Raw genomic sequence first — 18784 nt, 5'->3', positions numbered from 1 at the left:
AGAAAGAATACTGGAGTACAGACAAAAGACTTGGGTTCTTGCCTTTGCAAATCTGATGGCCTCCACCAGGCCGTCCCCTCCGTGCCTCGGCGGGCCACCGGCCGTCCGAATATCCACCCGCCGCGATGGGCGGCGAGGCACGGTGGGCGCCGGCGAGACACAGACGGGCAGACGAACGGGAGAGGACGAGACGAACTATGAATCGATCCATCGGGTTTTTTAGCTGGGCTGCAAACTAGGTAGCTTGCTGGGCTGAGGTCGTAGCCTTGGGCCGTCGTCTGTGCACCGGTATGGGCCATCTCAAAGTCGAGCGGCCTTGACACCGTGGGCCACGAAATTGGGCCGAAACGTTGCCAGAGCCCATCATCATTCTCCGCTTCTCACTCATTTGCCCTGGCCCATCATCCATCCATCGTTTGATATCTAACATTATTTTTGTTTGGACGACCTGGCCAGCCCGGCCCGGTGTGCATGTACGCAACGCCATATGCCTGCTGCTGCTGCTGCCGCCGGACGTCTGTAGCTGTCTAGGCAACTGTGCATGCAACACGTAGCCACGCGTCATCATCCGCGACCTTGTATCGTTCCCATTTTGCCCTTTATTTGGCAATTTCATACGGAGAAAAGCGTTTTTTTTTTATTAGAAACGTGCAGGGAAAAGCTGACCCCGTTGGAAATAACGGTGTCCACGCGGTCGCTATAGCTTGTGCTGGCGCTAGCTGCATCGCTGCCTAGCTGCTGCATGCATGCATGCGCCCGCTTGACTGATGTTATGCTCCGGACGCGCCTGCACGTGCATGCGCATTTATGTCCGGTTTGGGGCTTTCCCGTGGAACGCTATAGCGATAGGTGGCGAGCATGGATGAAGGATCGATCGGACGGCGCAGATCGATCCATGGAGGAAGGATGATCCGCCCGTGGTCAGGCCCATGCATGCGTCCTCTCGGCGGTCAAAGACCCCAGCTTGGCCGTGTCGTGTACTTTCCACACATTCACATCGTCAGATGGGCAGGCTGGCCGCCCGGCGAACTGTGGCAAAGCTACCATAAGTCACAAGGCCAGCTTTTTGGCTGGTCCGCGTGCATGCCAACTTGTTTTTTCTTTAACAAGACAAGTGCTCCCTCCGATTCGAAATTGTAGATTGTTTTGACTCTTTTTTAGATTCATATATATTATTATGCATCTAGACATACACTGTACACTATAAAAGCCAAAACGATATACAATTTGGAACGGAAGGAGTAGAAAAAATCATAATTAATTTGTACTATTGGAAAGACTGAACGAGGTCTCGCGTCTGAAAAGTGGAAAAGAAGAATTTAATTTGGATCCATAGGTGTGGCCTTGAGCATTTGTACGTGATGCGATAGAGCAGCAGTATACAGCTCTACAACCGACATCAGGGAGCGGTGCTCAGAACTCCATTAAAATCAAAGGAGAAAGATGAAAAGAAGAGAGGGGGAAAAGTGGATATGGACGATGAAGAAGAAGCAAACCCCCTCTAACTTTCAATCTTCTCCGCCACTACCGGCATGGTTAACATCGTCGGATAGCGCGGCCTCCATCCTCTATTCGACGGAGCTTGCCCACGTAAGGTATTTTTTCACATGCACGAAGGTACACACACATAATTAGTATAAACAAGCCTTCCATGAGGTTAAATTTTGTTAGTACGAGGCTACGTGCCCTCGACCCGGACCGACTATTGCTCCATTGATACTTGAATTTTTTATATAAAATAACCACAAATATTTAATTTATGTGTTACAAATTGTAATCAAAGTAGAATGATTAACGTAAAAGTTTTTATTGTGTGCCATTAAAATATACTACACTCCATGCGTGTTACCGTACGATGTTTTTAACGAGATAATTAGTTTCAAAATATACACTATTTTATGCTGGAACCTGCCCACCAGCAAGATTTAAAGGAAGGGAGCCTCCTCTCTTTCTCTTCCTCCTCTTCCTTTTCTTCTTCCTCCTCTTTATCTATGGTGGATCCCCCAGCTAACCCCTACGTTGGATTCATCCCTACCCATTAGTATTCGAGTTCTCGACTCAGCACTGGTGCTCGCATTTTTATGAATTTAAGGATTTAACCAGCTTTATTTTTTCAATTGTAGGTAAATGTACCCTTTCGACAGCAAGGTGCTAGTGGTGTCTTCATCGATCTCGTGTATCTATCAGCTCAACCTCTTGGAGGTTGCTCATAGGGTACGATCCTTTGTTTGCAAAAAAAAAATAGTTCAAAACATAAATGCCACATACTTAAAAATGAATAAATAAATAATTATTACTAGCTTTCTTAGGGAAAAATAATCATTAATTAGCTAATGTAAAACAATATCGAGACGAAAATGACGGCTATATTTCAGCTTGAGGACGTACTTGTCCTAGGGGCTGAAAACACAAACGTGCCATGCCGTGAAAAGCGGTCTCGCCGGAGATGCGGAAAGCTACGCGACCTACCAAAAAGACTCATCCTGTTCCGATCGAAAAAACGTGCGCGGGCCCACACGCATGCAGATCCCCGCCGGCAGAGCGCGACTTCCGGTGCCGCCGCCGGCCGGCCGGCGTGGCCGTCGCCGTCGATCCGAGGTGTCACGTCCCGTCCCGTTCAGCAGGGCGCGTGTGTGAAGCGGAGCCGGGACACGTCGGCCGGGAGCCTGGGCGGGGCCCGCGAGCCACGTGTCACCACGTGCCTGGGGCGCCCAGCTGTCCGCTCCGGCGCGGGGCCGGGGGAAACGGCGACCGCGGTGGGGCCGGGCGAACCCGTCGCGGGTGGGATGCTTACCACCCGCAGGCCGACACGTGGGGCCGGGATGGTGGTGGGGACGGGGGTGTCAGCGAGCGGTGAGGCAGGGAGGAGCGCGAGCGGTGCGCGGGGGAGAGGGTGGTGGTGGGCCCACCGCATGTGGGATGCCAATCATGCCACGCCGGCCGGCCGGTTTGCTAGCCTGGACGGACTTGACTGGATGTGAGCTTTTTTCCTCTTGTTTTGTTTGCTTCCCGTTTTAGCTCAGCTGCTGTTATTCTTCTTCTCCTTGGGTGCTGCCTGCTGGTCTCCTCCACGACTACCGTCCTAGTGTCACCGCGTCATCTCGCTCTCCACACGCCGCTACGTGGATCAATGTAGACGATGATACTCCATCCAGTCGGAATACAAATCGTCTTTTGGACAACTCTGTTTTTCCTTTTCTCTTTTGCAAAAAGTGTTACGAAATGCACGTACGCGTCCCCAGTTTTTTTTTTGAGTTACCTTCGAAAAACTGATCCCGTCGATTTGAGATCGAAAAAGTCATCGCAGGCGCCTCGCTCAAGATCAGTGGTCAGTTCAACATACATCTTTGATCTTTGTCATTTCTTATAAAGTTGCGCAGACTAATAGTGCCGCAGACTAATAGTGCCGTGTTCTTCTATTTTTTTTCATTGTGACCATTGCACGAGCATTTTAAACTTTGGTGGTCTAAGGGATAAATCTTTTTTTGGAAAGAGAGGTAATTGTCGTTGTACACTCTTGCAATGCACAAGTTGCATTGGTTGGCCCAATCTAGAGGTTGAGTTTACCGCCCATGTTCAATCCGAAAGTTACGCACACTATTTTTCTTTTCAAAGACATGTACAACTTCCCCTGCCCCCCTTCCCAAAACACCCGCGCGCACGCTAGGAAGAGGTTTTATTAGGTCAACGACAACCTAGCTATCGCCAATGACGTGACAGTTTAGAATGTGTCCAAGCCAATGAAACCGCACAAATAGAGATGGCAACAGGTACATACCTGCTGGGTAGTGCCATCCCAACCCACACCCGCTAACTCTAACTCCACTCGTTAAAATATAAATACCCGCATGCGGGTACAAGTTCTTACCCATACTCGTGCCCGCGAGGGTATTTGTACCTGTTGGGTAACCCGTACCCGATAGCATACCCGCTAGAGATGGCAACAGGTACATACCTGTTGGGTAGTGCTATTCCATACCCGCCCCCGCGAACTCTACTTCTACCCACCAAAAAGCCCATACCCGCATGCCGGTATAAGTTCTTACCCATACCCGCATACATGCTGGTTTTTTTACCCGTCGGTAACCCGTACCCGATAGGATACCCGCTATAAACTATTAGAATCGTAAATATAAGACTACATGAGAAAGTGCATACGCCAACAAATTTGAGTAAATAAAAAATATAGTTGATAATTATTAACCAATTAATAGTCTAATAATCATAAAGTTATTAGTTAATTACCAATACTAAGTCACCCTTCACTACCAACGTGCAAGTTTATGAATTTAATCACACATTATAGTCGGGTATATTTTACCCACGGGTACGCAGGTATGGGTAGTATGTACCCGCACTTGCTTACCCGATGGGTAGATGATGTTGCCCATTAGTATACCTGCGGGTTACCCACCTTCTTATAACACATCGGATACTTGGGTTTTGGGTACCCATTGCCATCTCTAATACCCGCTATAAAAGCCACTAAAATCATGAATATAACACATGATAAAAGGCACACGTCAACAAATCTGAGTAAATAAAAAGACAATTAACAATTATTAGCCAACTAATAGTGTAATAAATTATAAAATTATTAGTTCATTATTCAATACTAAATCACCTTTCACTAATAATGTGCAAGTTTATGAGATTATTACATATTGTAGCCGGGTATATTTTACCCACGGGTCGGGTACGCGGATATGGGTAGTATGTACCCGCACCCACACCTTCTTACCCGATGGGTATGAATTTTACCCATTAGTACACCCGTGGGTAAATATATCTTTCCATACCCGCCTTCCTATCGAGTAAAACACATTGGGTACTCAGGTTTTGGGTACCCATTGCCATCTGTACACACAAATATATCCCCATAAACATAAGAGGAGAGAGAGGCGTAGGCATGCAATCGACTGCTCGCAAGAATGAACCGCTCGCCTTAAAGATGTTGACATTTCTGTATTACCTTTAAATAAACCATTTTAAAATTTTGGTTACAACTTATTTTATATATTAAGTTTAGATATTGGAAGATGATACAGAGCAAGTAGATTTGTCTTGAGTTGTACTTCCTTCGTTCCAAATTGTAGGTCGTTTTGACTTTTACGTACACTATATCTATATCTAGATACATAATAATATCTATGAATCTAAAAAAGCTAAAACGACTTACAATTTGGAACGGAGGGAGTAGTTTCATAAAATCTACGTACGATATTTCATAAATATTATTGTAACACATAGCAATGGTATTTTGCTCCTAATGGTTTGTGATCTAGCTTCTGAGTTCGTTTCTAATAGGAGCTTAATTAGGGCTATGCCCCATTGCAGTCCTTGCCTAAATTCTACTAGCGTGGACCGCCATATGTCGTGGATGGAGAACATGGGACATTAAATAGCCATCAAAAGTACATCACGTCCAATCCTGTGCTCAAATTATGCAACCATCCATGCATTGTTCATCAAACTTTCATTAGCTATTTATTAATCCACACCCTGATTATACTCCTTGTAGCCAAATGATTTTTTTTTCCTATCGAAACAAAACAGTAGCTTATCCTGTTGGTTCAAATTACAAAACAAAACTGTGGATGAATAGAACAGCATTGCTCTTGCACCATCTCTGCAAAGACAAAGATGGCAACCCCTGTTTGCAATTGCAAGGCTGTTTTCTCTGCTGGGTCCTGCCCTAATGAAGGAACATTCTTTGCAACAATTATGGCTCACCTACTATGCTCAATTGCTCATCTCCCACCGTATGATCGGTGCTGCGCTGGATGTGGTCTTCCTTTCCTGCCCCCACCTCCAAACCAATAAATGCCGGATTTTTTTCTTCTTGCCAAAAATTCAGCGCCAAGTTGATGCCGATTGGTGCTTGCCAACATGGCATTAACTAATCCACATTTAAGTGTGGCTGCAATAAGGTTCATCTCAATCTCATCACGTTCTAAATCCAGATTGATGGTTTTCAGGCACCATTTTGGTTAGTTCTGGGAGCATGATGATTGTGTCTCTCTTGCTCACCGGAAGCTAAGCAAAGGTTAAGAGTCCTGGTTTATTTCTTCTCCTTAATTAATTCCTTTTTTAGTGCATATAATAAAATAAAACTAAAGCGAAGCTTGAGAGTGTGTGGATGTATAGTACTTTTCTCAACATGATGTTAAGCAAAAAAAAATGTTGGTTAAATACTTAAGTGGCACTCCAAGCTCCAAAGCATCCAAGGAAGGAAGGAGTTGGAGGGGCCCATCCTCAGATTGCAGCACGTGGGCCCACACAAAGACCCTAGCCCCACCTGTCATCATGATTGGGCCAGCTGCCCTGTGGGTCCCGTCCAAGTTTACAGACCTGTAGTGGGGCCTGCATTGGGCTTCCATCTCGGGACTGTTACTGACTGTTGCCGAAAATTTACATATTTTTTTTGAAAGATAAAATTTACATATCTATCCCTAAACTTTGAGCGATAGCAGCTTAAGTAGCGCCCAAGTTTAAGCTGATTGTAAGATGGAACGGCAAATCATGTATTGAAAACTTATTTGCATGCCCCATGAATGTATGATGCAAAAACCTTAAAAAGAGGCTCCGATTTCAATTTTTTTTCCTCCGTGTGTTACGGTTACACATGTATGCAAATATGCAATTCATGATAATCCACTCGAAAAATGTCCAAAGTTGATTAACTTCATTCGATTGTTTTTGCTCACATTCTGTCCAAAATAGGAGCAAAATCACGTTGTCACGAAATGAACGGCAATGTTTCGCAAACCTAGCGTGGACAAGGTCCAAATAACACACCTTGCAATCATCTCATCTATTCATTCTTTGTCTCTCTCTCTCTCTCTCTCTCTCTCTCTCTCATGCCCAAGACCAACACAGCTCTCTCATATCCTAGCCAGGTGCCAACTCACCACACACCAAAAAACCAATACTCCACCAAAAAAAATAAAAGAAAAAAAAGAAACCCCCTCAGTTACCCCTTTCCATCACTAAATCGGTTTTGAATTCTCCTCCTTCCTTTGAATCCGTATCCTATTGGGCAATCAATCAAATCAAAAGCCATCCTTGAAAACTCCAACTCATTTTCTTCAAACCAAAAAATAGAAACAGAATAAACAAAAATGCCAACTCATCCAAATACAACCTTTTCCCCTTCACCTCCTTCCAATTCTAATTCCCATTTTAAATCCTTTCTCCTTTTGTAATCAAATCACACACATTAGAGAGAATAAGAGAAGGCAGAGGGAGGGAGAGACTGACCCAGAAACAGAGTATTGTTACTGCTAGTACTCCTACTAGTAGTAGCAGTAGAGCTCCCCTGTAAACACATCCCCTTCCCTCCGCCTCCCCCCCTCTTCCCTGCCGCCGCAGGCGCTCGCTGCAGCATCTCCTCCCCTCGCTGCTGCAGCGGCGGCGGCAGCCGGCGGCTGCTCCTCTCCTCCCGCCGCCTTTTACGCCGTAGTTCCAACAGATTCTGAGGAGAAAAAGGGGCCATTTTTTTTCGGCTTCTGTTGGTCGGCGTTCTCCGGCGGCGGTTCGGGTCGCCGTTGCTTCGCCTCCCTCTCCCTCTTCATCTCCGGCGGCGGCGAAGAGGGGAGGGAGACGGACTCATGAAGGGTCTAGTAGTAAGTACGTTGTCCTCTGAAATTGGATTGGATTGGATTGAATCGTTTGCTCGATGGTTGTTTCCTCGTCCTCTCTGGATTTTTTCCCCCTCTTCTTCCTTCCGCCATTAAAGGCGTCGCTTTCTTGCTCCGCTGCTGAATGGGCGGCTCTTGGATTCTCGCTCGTTTGCTTTATGCGCGTGGGGCGATGGGTTCGTGATTTCGCTGTGGCTGTCGACTGGCCGGCCGCCTCTCCCGTGTGATCCGTGCTCGATTTCGGGATCTTGGTCAGGGAATGGCGGGCCCTTTTCTCGCTCCCCTGATCGCCCCCGCCGGAGATCTCGTGAGGACGGGGATGCGATTCCTCGCCGTGGTCTTGGTTCAGCGAAGTTCCGGAGATTTGATTCGAAAGATTTCAGCTTTCTATTTCGTGTTGGATGGGTTTGGATTGCTAATTCGTTCCGCGGCCATGGCAATGGCGTCCTCTGCAGGTTGTCCTGGCATTGGTGCTGGCCGCCGCGCTCGGCTCGGTCCGTGGCGAATTGCGGCGGCTGGGGGACCAGGCGCCGCCGGGGTCGCGGCCGCACAGCGTCACCATCACCGAGTTCGGCGCCGTCGGGGACGGCAAGACCCTCAACACGGTGGCCTTCCAGAACGCCGTGTTCTATGTCCGCTCCTTCGCCGACAAGGGCGGTGCGCAGCTGTACGTGCCCAAGGGCCGCTGGCTCACCGGCAGCTTCAACCTCACCAGTCACCTCACCCTCTACCTGGAGAAAGGCGCCGTCATCATCGGCTCAAAGGTAATGGCAATGGGGGCGATTGGCTTGCTTGCAATTCTTTTCCTTGTCATGGGTTGTTATGGCAGTAGTAGTTACAGATATTCTGCTTGCGTTGGCTTGAGGAGTGCTAAGGGGCGCGCACAATTGCTTTTGGTTGTGGTTGCATGTATGTGATGATGCCTATCCTTTTCAAGCTACATTGGCTGAATTGTTTGTGGTTAGGATTGGTAATGCCGATCTGATCATCTCAGTTTGTTTGGATATGGTTGTTGGATGTACCTGATGAGGTAGTGATTTTGACATGTGTAAGCTGAAGTCACATGCTGTGGATTTGGACGCTATCTTTCTTGCGCTTATGCTCTTTGTTATTGCTTAGATTGGCAAGGAGAAATCCTCTGAGGATATCCCAATAAGTAGGATTCAAGTTTTGTTCAAGCTTGTAGTTGGTTCTGTCTGCTTTTGCTCTAGGAAGGGAATGTTTGGAAGGTGAAACATAGCTGTTGCTGTGAGGGAGGAAGCCAAGAGGAGACCGTTACCTTTTGCATAGTTTTGAAGTGAAGCTAATCTCTTTAATCGTGTGCCAAAAAAAGACTAGTCGTGTTGCTTAGGTACCGCCATGCAAATTGTGATCACTTCTCTGTCGTTATTCACAAGTTTCTTGCATATGTTGTTTTTTTTGTCGTGCATAATTCTGTAGCAGTGAAGTCTAACATTTCACATTGTTTTGGGATGTAAAAAGGAATAATATTTTTTTTCACATACGAGGGTTTCTGTATTTGTTAATGATTAAAGTTACTGATAGGAGTATCTTTTTTTTTTATTTCTTCCTCATTGCAGGACTCGTCGCAGTGGCCGATTGTGGAACCTTTGCCATCTTATGGCCAAGGGCTAGATCTTCCTGGTCCTAGACATCGAAGCTTAATAAATGGATACAACTTGACTGATGTTGTCATAACCGGTAGCTACTTTTTTCTGTCATGTGTTACTTATTGCAGAGTGTTGTTCTGTTTCTTAGTGAAAATTTTGATAACTCCTGCATGTCCTATCCACTTATTCCAGGGAATAATGGAGTTATTGACGGCCAGGGATCAGTATGGTGGCAGTGGCTGCGCTCCCATGAGCTGAACCATAGTCGCCCTCATCTTCTGGAGTTTCTGCATTCTGAAAAAATTGTGATCTCAAACTTGACATTCTTAAATTCACCAGCCTGGAGCATACATCCAGTGTACTGCAGGTGCAATGCCATCAGCTTAGCTTTGTGTGTAAGTTGTGGTTTGGTGAATTTTAGTTGCATCTGTACTAATGCATACTGTTTCTGTTTTTGTAGTAATGTAAAGGTTCACAATGTGACGATTAAGACTGCACTGGATGCTCCATTGACTGATGGCATAGTTCCAGGTGTGAATTTTTTTCCCTAGTCTTGGTGCATTGTTTTTGTCGTTTTTTTGTTCAGATAGCATAGATATTTGAAGTCATTCTTGCTGGTAGCATTTAATTCCCTAATTCTAAAGAAATCTGTTTTTCTTTTTTTTCCTTTGTACTTGCTAGCATTCAGGCTTGGATGATTATATGCTTAAAAGGTAGAAAAATAATTTAAGAATCCACATGCCTTGAACTCGAGTAGTCTTAAATCCCTCAAACATACGACTCTCTAACTTTGGATATCCAATTATGATTTTAAGCGTTGTAGTTTTTCTTGTCTTTTTGTCCCAAAACATCAATCCATATCTAACTAAGTTTTCGTACTGCATCACTCTTTTGCACTTGACTGCCACAGCATGCAGTATTCACTCTTCTGCATTACAGCCATGGCATGAAATATTCACTTATTTCACCGTTTGTTCATTCTTACTCCAGATTCATGTTCAAACGTATGCATTGAAGACAGCACAGTTAGTGTTAGTCATGAAGCCATCTCATTGAAAAGTGGATGGGACAAGTATGGCATTTCCTTTGGGCGGCCTACTTCTAACATTCATATCAACAGGGTGGATCTGCTATCATCTTCTGGAGCTGCTCTTGCATTTGGCAGCGAGATGTCAGGTGGAATCTCAGATATTCATGTTAACCACCTACGGATCCATGATTCCTACAAAGGCATTTCTTTCAAGACCTCACCAGGCCGTGGGGGTTACATAAAGGAAGTGGTCGTCTCTGATGTTAAAATGGAAGATGTCCATATTGGCATCGAGTTCACTGGTAACTGTTCAAGCCACCCAGATGACAGTTTTGACCCATCCCAGCTACCAGTGATCAATCAAATCACCATGAAGAACTTGGTCGGCACAAACATCTCAACTGTTGGAGTTTTGTCAGGAATTGATGGCGCCCCATTTACAGCTATTTGCCTGTCAAATCTCAATTTCTCGATGGTTGCTGATTCTACTTCAGGTTCCTGGTCATGTTCAAATGTTTCTGGGTACTCCCAATCTGTCTTCCCTCAACCTTGCAGAGAGCTTAGTGATCCATCCTCAAGCTCTTCTATCTGTTTCTCCCTTTCTAGGTACAGTGCCATTGCAATAGCATAATCACATATAGAGTACCCTGTCCATCCTTCCATTTCTTGTTCCAGTCCTTGTACAATCCAGTGACGTTGAGCCTCCATCGCGATCGTTTCGCAATTCTTTCCCAATAAATGCATAAAAAAAAGAATCATATCACTCCCCCTCTCATGGCCGCGAGGCTCGGATTATAAGCTGAATGATGATCCCTGAGGCAGAAGAATCAAGTGGGGTTGTGGACAGCTAGGTGCTTGCTTGTACAGCTACATTTCTTTATTCAATCTGTAAGAAAGAAAATTTTTTTGGTAGGTGTTGAGTGCAGAACAGTTGCTTCATACTATTGTCATTTGGTTATAAATTATCAACATCATGATTAAATTATCTGTGTATATTCCACCTCCCTTTGAGCATCAGTCTGATTGAGAGCCATCACATGTTATCTTGTAATTTGACAGGCTGGCTCTGAATGTAGAGCCAGGGTGCTTCTTGATATAAATAATTTGGTGTCAATTGGGTTGTTAGACTGATGTTGATTGCTTCCTTTGTCCTCTCTGGGGGACATTATTAGCTTGGCCTTGGTGGCATGTTTTGCTCCAAGGAGGGCATGTTAGGTTTGCCAATTGTGCAAGCTTCTTCAACTGCCACCTGCTGCTGAACAACTGATAAATATGTTTGAGGAGAGCTGGTGCCTGGTGATGATGTTTGAGCTGTTCGTCATGGCCTTATTCTTGTACTCTCTGGAGGAATCTCTTGATGTCACAAAGGTCGTTGAAGCTTTATTATACTTCTTTTAGGAGGCTGCAGGAAGTGTTTAACCAACTGAACTTGTACACTGCCCTCGTCAAAAAGCGCCAGCAAACGGTCTATAAAGGTAGCATGGTTTTTTTTAAAGGAAAAGCATCATTAGGTTTTAGATTGAATAAAATTTTTATTCTGTTTCTGATTGTTGCGGCAAATGAATATGGTATCCTGCGGCACATTTATCTATTGAGGGTGCGCCATTTTACTAATGTTGACACTTTGTTAAACAAATTAGAATGCATATTATTAGATAGAAGTCACAGAAGGATCTAGAAGCTATATCCAATCCAATGTGATCATATGGTGACATGTTCCTTTTTCAATTTTCCCACACCTGTATAGACAGAGTGGAGGTGGAAGGCCTTATTATACTCACATCTAAAATAGGTCAATAAAATTTAGTTAAAATTAAGAAAATCCATAAGTCACAAAAGTCATTCTTTTTTTTGCAAATGCGCACCCCTTACTCAATTTTGATGAGAACCCCTCAATGTGCATAGGAATTCCTAGAATGGAAAAAAAAGACTGCTTAACTGAATCAATTTGTTTTCGCTGATGTAGAACCACCACAAGTCGAGCTAGCCAAGTCAAATTTGTCCAAGAGCTTGCATTCAACTTTTCCATAAATCAGTGCGACAACATTTAAGCCCTAATCAATAATTTTATTTGTAGAATCTCCAAAACAGTCGAGGCTTTACTCCTAGAACTAGAAGTATCTAATATCGGTAAGGATCACATTGATGGTTTGTAATTTATTAAAACATGCTAATCTCTTGCACATGTACATTGAGGGGGGGGGGGGGGGGGAGTGGGGCTGGGCATTTGAAACAAAATGACTCATTGGAGGCAAAGTCAAACTTCAAATGACTTATGGACTTTCATTGCAATTTTATCTAATATTTATGTTTGTAAGTTTCTATCCCTTTTTATTCCCTCCCATAGTAAATGAGTGATGTTTTGTACAGTGGTATGCTCTGCATAATATACAACTTTGTCTGCAACTTTCTATGTTAAAATGGGGCTGAAAATTTTAAAACTAATGTACCAAGAAAGTGTCAGAACCAGTGAAGTTTGATACACATTTCTGTCCAAAAAAGTAACATGACTTAGATTCATGTTGGTATATGCTCTAGATACACATCCTTTAATATAACTTAATTTTGTTAAAGGTTTCAGATTCAGGTACATCAACAATTAGATGAAATGAAAATAAATGCAAAAAATAGCCAAATATTCTAATGGGTGCGGTGTCTTACAACAAATGAACATCAAAATGCAATATCCAATCAATAAACAAAAAACTTGATTGACTTGGGAGGAACTAAGTGGCTTTAAATTAAGAATAAATGTGCATCCAAATTTGCCTCGACCAGAACTTGTACATCCAGCAATAGATTATTGTTACATGATGCCCCACCAGAAAATACACTTCTTCTTGTGTCCTATTCTTTTTTAGCCCATTATTTTTTTTGGTTTTACACAAAGAATGAATGCATGGAAACTAAGTGCCCAATTCTTTTATGGCAGGCTATACCGTAGATTACATGATAGATGATCTCATCATACTTACAAGAAAGAATTGGCTACAATCAATGTATATTTTACATCGACAATTTCCCTATACAACAATATTTCCAGCACATTTCGCCCTGCTGATTAATTTAATGATATGAGTATGATAGCGCCTTTCAGGGAGCAAAATTGTCTCCGGTGACGCCATATGATTATCAGATTACGACTTGCTGGAGCTGAGAGGGATCTTGCTTAACAACGGCCTGATCAAACGAGGTAGGTCCTAGAGTTGTTGCTGCAGGAATATGATTGTCAGAGATTCAGTCATGGTCCTAAACAAGTGGCTAAAATTGATAGATCAAATAGAGAAGAAAAAGAAATTACTTAACAGTTTGATAAGACATTACGTCAATCTAATTCTAACTACGATGTTGTTAATTATAAAAGAAAAAGAAATTACTTAACAGTTTGATAGAGGTAAGATGGTAAGCAAAGATTCAGTCATTGTCCTGGACGAGTGGCTAAAACTTATAGATCCAATGCAGGAGAAAAGGATCACTTTCGGCTGTATAATTCCATTGCATGATTCTTGGAAAAGAGCAGGTCACTGGTGTTGTTTCTTGCAAAATAATTCACAGCAAGAGGCTTGATAAGCCATTGAGTAAATTAACCATTGTGTTGTTAGTTAAAAAGGAAAGCGAGATTACCTAACAGTATGACAGAGTTGGCAAGGTAAATAGAAAAATTCCCATGTAATCATTGAAATCAATAACTTGTTATTAGTTGTAATGAAAGTAAGAATAATCTTGAAAAAGTGGTGTTTGTTCTTATGTACGGCCACTTGCGTGACCTCGGACATGGAACTCACTTGTGCAGATGATGGCTGTTGCTGCTGGTGATGCTGCTGCTGCTGATGGTGGTCGAACACGGATGCGCCGCATGCTGCTGATGCCCAGTTTTGGAAGCTTGCCTCGTCACCGGACCTGGACATGTCAAAGTGTCCGCCGCCGAAATCGATGCCTGCACTGCCGTCGTGCAGCTCCATGGCATCCGGCCTGAACATCCTTTCGTTGAAGAGGCTTGTGTCAAAGGGCGTGTACGGGAACGGTGCACCCAGCTGCAGGGACGTCAGGCACTCGGCCTGGCCGAAGTCCGGTGGCTGCTGGTGCACTGCCGGCTGTCCATGCTCGCTGCCGCCACCGGTGTCTGTTGATTGCTTGCTCATGCTGAAGTAGCCCGGGTAGCTCTGCAGCGACGTGCTCGTCGAGCAACCAATGTCCCTGTGTCAAGAACAGTTTGCTCGTCAGTTAACAGAAGATAAGTTTCTTCAGTTAGAACAGTTCAGTTCATGAGAGAATTTCATGTTTCAGAGCAATGCACATATTTGGGCCTGAGCTCACCTCTGATGAAGCAGGCTGGAGTCGTCCGATAGCATCATCGTTTGCTGCCCATCAGCACCGGCGTTTGGGAACCACGACGAAGGGCCCGGATCGCCGGTCAGTCCTAGAGGCAACTGCATGTCCGTCTGGAACTGAAAAATTGTAGGCAGTAACATCTATATCAGATATCTGAACCTGAAAAAGCTCTGATATGTGCCTGAAAAACCTCTTGTATTCCGGCCGACATTGTAGGTCTGAAGCTGAATCTTGTTACCTGAGCAGCAGCACAGTGCAGGCCGATCAGGTGTTGCTTTGCAAAGTTCTCCTGAGAGGCCCAAATTGATGCAGAAGTTAGAATTATTGAGTGACAACATTGACAACACTGAAATTTGTACTTTCAATGGCAACACCTGACTTGACATTTATACTTCAGATATCATACATTGAAAGCAAAATTAAGAAGTTAACTAGAAGGTTAGGGATGTCTACCTTATGGATTCGGATGCGATTAAGAGAGTCTTTAAGAGATTGCTCCATTCCTCTTATATGATCGATATTCTCAACCTTCTCAGGATCACACCAATAACTGAAGAACAAATCGCCCTGCTGTTACACTTCTCTCATTTTTTGCCCATTATTTTTATGATAGGCTACAATAATTTTATCATAAATACAGTACACGTAAAGAGCCCCCTTTACAGGATCACGTGTCATGAAAGCAAAATTACAGCGAGCACTGAATGGGAAGATTTCAGGAGATATGTATTCTCATTGCATTTATCGAATAGTGAACAGAATTTATGATGCTGCTTAAGTGGGTTAATGCTATTCACCTGACACGCTTTTGAACCTCTGCCATTTGACATTGCAATGAACCGAGATGGCTTGATAACTCCTGTCAAATTGTTGAATCCAACAAAATTAGAAACAGGAAGAAAGAAGAAAGAAATTACGGAACTTGCTCGTCCTAGTTGTTGATTCATTATACTGTACCTCGACTGTCTGACCCCTGCAATGGATTAAGAAACAGAGCGTCAGTGACAGTCTTAGCAATTAGGCATCTCTGTTGCCATGAGATTTCTATATCTAAATTGGCATAATTACCCAGAGCCTAAGAAGTCCTGAATATTTACGTCATGGTCTAGCTTCTTGAAAGTCTTCTTTAGGGCCTTTTGAACAGCAAAGCAGATCATGAGGTCATTCTGAAAAAGTGTTATGGTAAAATAACTGTGTGGACAAATCTATTTGTTGAGACAGCTTACTTCTAAGCTCTCCAATTTCCTGTTCAGCGCAAGGAAATGATTCCCAATTAGTATATTCCCATGAACCGCATATGCTTATAAGATCAAGAGGACACAAACTACCTTTTAGCCCTTTCCTGAGGGGTTAACTGTGCATATTTTGCTATCACTTCCTCAATGCTACTGCAAATAATAGAACAAGGTATCAAAGCTAAACATGCAAGCATGATTAATAATTCGAAATGCTATTTAAGTTTCTATTTCCCTACCGAAAAAAATTCCAACTACTCATGTAAGGATTATCAGAACAGAACTATGAAAAAATTCGTAAAATGGAAACGGTGCTTCAAAAAAAAACCCTCAACAGCATGGAAAGAATTGAAAACAGGAAAAGACACACACATATAGATCAATTCTTCTTACGGTTTGATCATGGTTCGATCACAAAAGTTAACCAACCCAAATTTTAAATTCAGTACAAAAAAGTAAGCCATGTTCATAGGACTTTTGCAGGAAAATCTATTATGCATGCATGCTGTTTAATATGAGCATGCCTCCTGAAACCAAGAACAAAATTAGCATCAATCAACAGGTCAGAAATTGGGTACCTCTTCTCGCCGATGCATATGGTCGGCTTCTCTGAGGGCGAGAACATGAGGAGGAGAAGATGGATGTCGCACAAGATGGACAGCTCCTTGGCCTTCTTGAGGATGCCCGACCGCCGTTTCGAATACGTGACCTGCCTCCCGCTGCTGTTCTCCAGCTTTTTGATTTTCAGTTTGACCCTCCCCATCGCCGAAGATCACGACCTCCGCCTCGTCAAGACGATCACCAATTACGACGCCGTCTGCCCTCCTCAGCGATCGAATTTCTGAATGAATCCAGCTGCACCAAGCAATCGAATCGCAGGAGCTCAACAGAATCGATCCGTGAAACATATAACCTAGCTGTTCTTTTTTCTTCTGCGAGGCTAGCTAGCTCGTGGGATCGGTGAAATTTTATTTGATGGCGAGGAGGAGGAGGAGGAGGAGGAGCTGATCGATCGAGCCCGAGGAACCTTGTGAATGCGGAGAGGAGGAGGAGGGCGAAATGGCAGTTCTTGGGGTCGATCGGGCCGGGGCGGGAGAGAAGGGGATGAGGAGAGAGAAGAGGGAGGAGGAGGGGGACGAGAGAGCGGCTGCGCGTGGAGGGAGAGGAAGGCAGAGAGAGAAACGCGCGGGAGGAGGTTCAGCAACTCAGCAAACGCGGGCAAACTAACCAACCTAATGGGAAGGGTTCACAGTGTACATTTCCTTTGATTATTTTCTGTTTTATTTTCTTTTTTCCACGTGGCCTTTTTATAGGAAACGATAGTGTTGCCAGCACGGTGCAACAACAAGGATAAAAAGTTGTTCGCGTCTGCAACAACTATCACGCTAGGCGACAGGGAGAAGGCCAAATTCTAGGACTCGGCATGGCTGTAGGGGAAGTGCTGAGAGATATTACGCTGTCGGTATATAAAATATCAAGAAATAGGAAATGAAAGGGACTGATTATATATTATATTAAATGACAAATAAAAGTGTATAAGAAATAGGTTTGTGAAACAAAGAAAGAAATAAAGAAAAATCATCAACAAAGTGAGAAAACTGATCTATTTCAGTGTTTGACATTGTTTTTTTCCTTGTATAAAAATCAGAGCAAATATCTTTTTCAACCACAACCAGCAAGTTTGCCCTTAAAAATGAGATCGTTCCGTGACATTCATATGCACTAGCTCATAGTTTCCAGATAGTACAAAATAGAGATCCAATGCTAACACAAATTAAAAGATTGCTTTGCAAGAATAGATCGATCAATAGGTGATGATGTTGACCAAACATAACCTTCGAAGAAGCATGGCATGAAGAAGCATGACCGCCGCCGAAGTCGAGATCGTAGAACGGGATCCGTATCTAGCTGTCCGGCACCAGCAGGCTCAATACGAACTTCCTTGGTTGTATGACTCTTTCCTAATCAACCATATGACATATACTCGGGATTGGACTTTGATCACCAACAGGCTCAATACGGACTTTCATAGACACAAATTCACATGTAGAGACACTATTTTGTCTTTTCAAGAATTTTTTTATTATCTCTACACATTCATAGAGTCATTTTTAATATGTCATAAATGTGCTACTACAGCCAATATCTCTTTGAATAAAGAGACACTTTTCTAAGTGTCCTTATATTTTCTATAAGACAACTTCTAATGGCATTACATTATATCTTTATACTCTGCGTGTACTAAAAATATATTTTAAAATATTTGAATAATTGAGTGATGGGTCTTCAAACTCAAGACCTCATCATATATTGAATAATACTCAAACTCAAAGCAATTGTTGTATATTTACTATATTGCATAATACTCATGAACTTCACATGCTTACAAGAACAACAGGACATAAACTACCTTTTAGCCATTTCCTGAGGGGTTAGCTGTGCATATTTTGCTATCACTTCGGTCTGGCACCAGCGGGCTCAATATGGACTTCCTTGGTTATACGACTCTTTGCTAATCAAGCATACGACATATACTCCGGCTCGCACTTTGGCCCACTAACACTAGCTGTAGGATCGGACGTGGTTAGCGAAAACCAAGTTCAAAGAAAATTGGCCCGACCTGAGCCCATACAAACAATTAATTTCATTTATTTTTCTATAAAAAAGTCCAACCTGAAAACTCAGCTCAACAACGCCAATGGGATAGCCGTGGACACAAATTTTCAGCCTAAGATGAACCAAAACTACAATACAAATCACATGTAGAGACACTTTTTTTGTCTTTTAAATATTTTTTTTATTATCTCTACACAGTCATAGAGTCATTTTTCAATATATCATAAAGGTGCTACTACAGCCTAAGTGTCCTTAGATTTTCGATTAGACAACTTGTAATGGCATTACATTATATCTCTATCCTCTATGTGGACTAGAAAT

The 18784-nt window shown here is 43.4% G+C and overlaps 2 protein-coding genes across 2 annotated transcripts; one reads left to right on the top strand and one right to left on the bottom strand.

Annotated features, from left to right (window-relative positions):
• The first annotated feature begins 7249 nt into the window (after window positions 1-7249).
• Window positions 7250-11273, top strand: LOC117833477 (probable polygalacturonase). Its single transcript, XM_034712983.2, has 6 exons — window positions 7250-7625; window positions 8096-8404; window positions 9221-9341; window positions 9443-9617; window positions 9711-9781; window positions 10241-11273. The coding sequence occupies exons 1-6, from the start codon at window positions 7611-7613 to the stop codon at window positions 10909-10911; spliced, it is 1362 nt and encodes a 453-aa protein (XP_034568874.1). The 5' UTR covers window positions 7250-7610; the 3' UTR covers window positions 10912-11273.
• A 1718-nt stretch (window positions 11274-12991) lies between these two features.
• Window positions 12992-17219, bottom strand: LOC117833478 (agamous-like MADS-box protein AGL65). Its single transcript, XM_034712984.2, has 11 exons — window positions 16426-17219; window positions 15941-16000; window positions 15839-15857; window positions 15681-15745; window positions 15570-15585; window positions 15410-15471; window positions 15066-15162; window positions 14851-14901; window positions 14598-14728; window positions 14066-14477; window positions 12992-13492 (listed from the first exon to the last, which is right to left on the bottom strand). The coding sequence occupies exons 1-11, from the start codon at window positions 16608-16610 to the stop codon at window positions 13481-13483; spliced, it is 1110 nt and encodes a 369-aa protein (XP_034568875.1). The 5' UTR covers window positions 16611-17219; the 3' UTR covers window positions 12992-13480.
• Between the last annotated feature and the right edge of the window lie 1565 nt (window positions 17220-18784).

Source organism: Setaria viridis, chromosome 8 (assembly GCF_005286985.2).
Source record: "Setaria viridis chromosome 8, Setaria_viridis_v4.0, whole genome shotgun sequence".
In the NCBI taxonomy this organism is placed as follows: Eukaryota; Viridiplantae; Streptophyta; class Magnoliopsida; order Poales; family Poaceae; genus Setaria; species Setaria viridis.
This window is presented reverse-complemented; position numbering and strand designations above follow the sequence as displayed.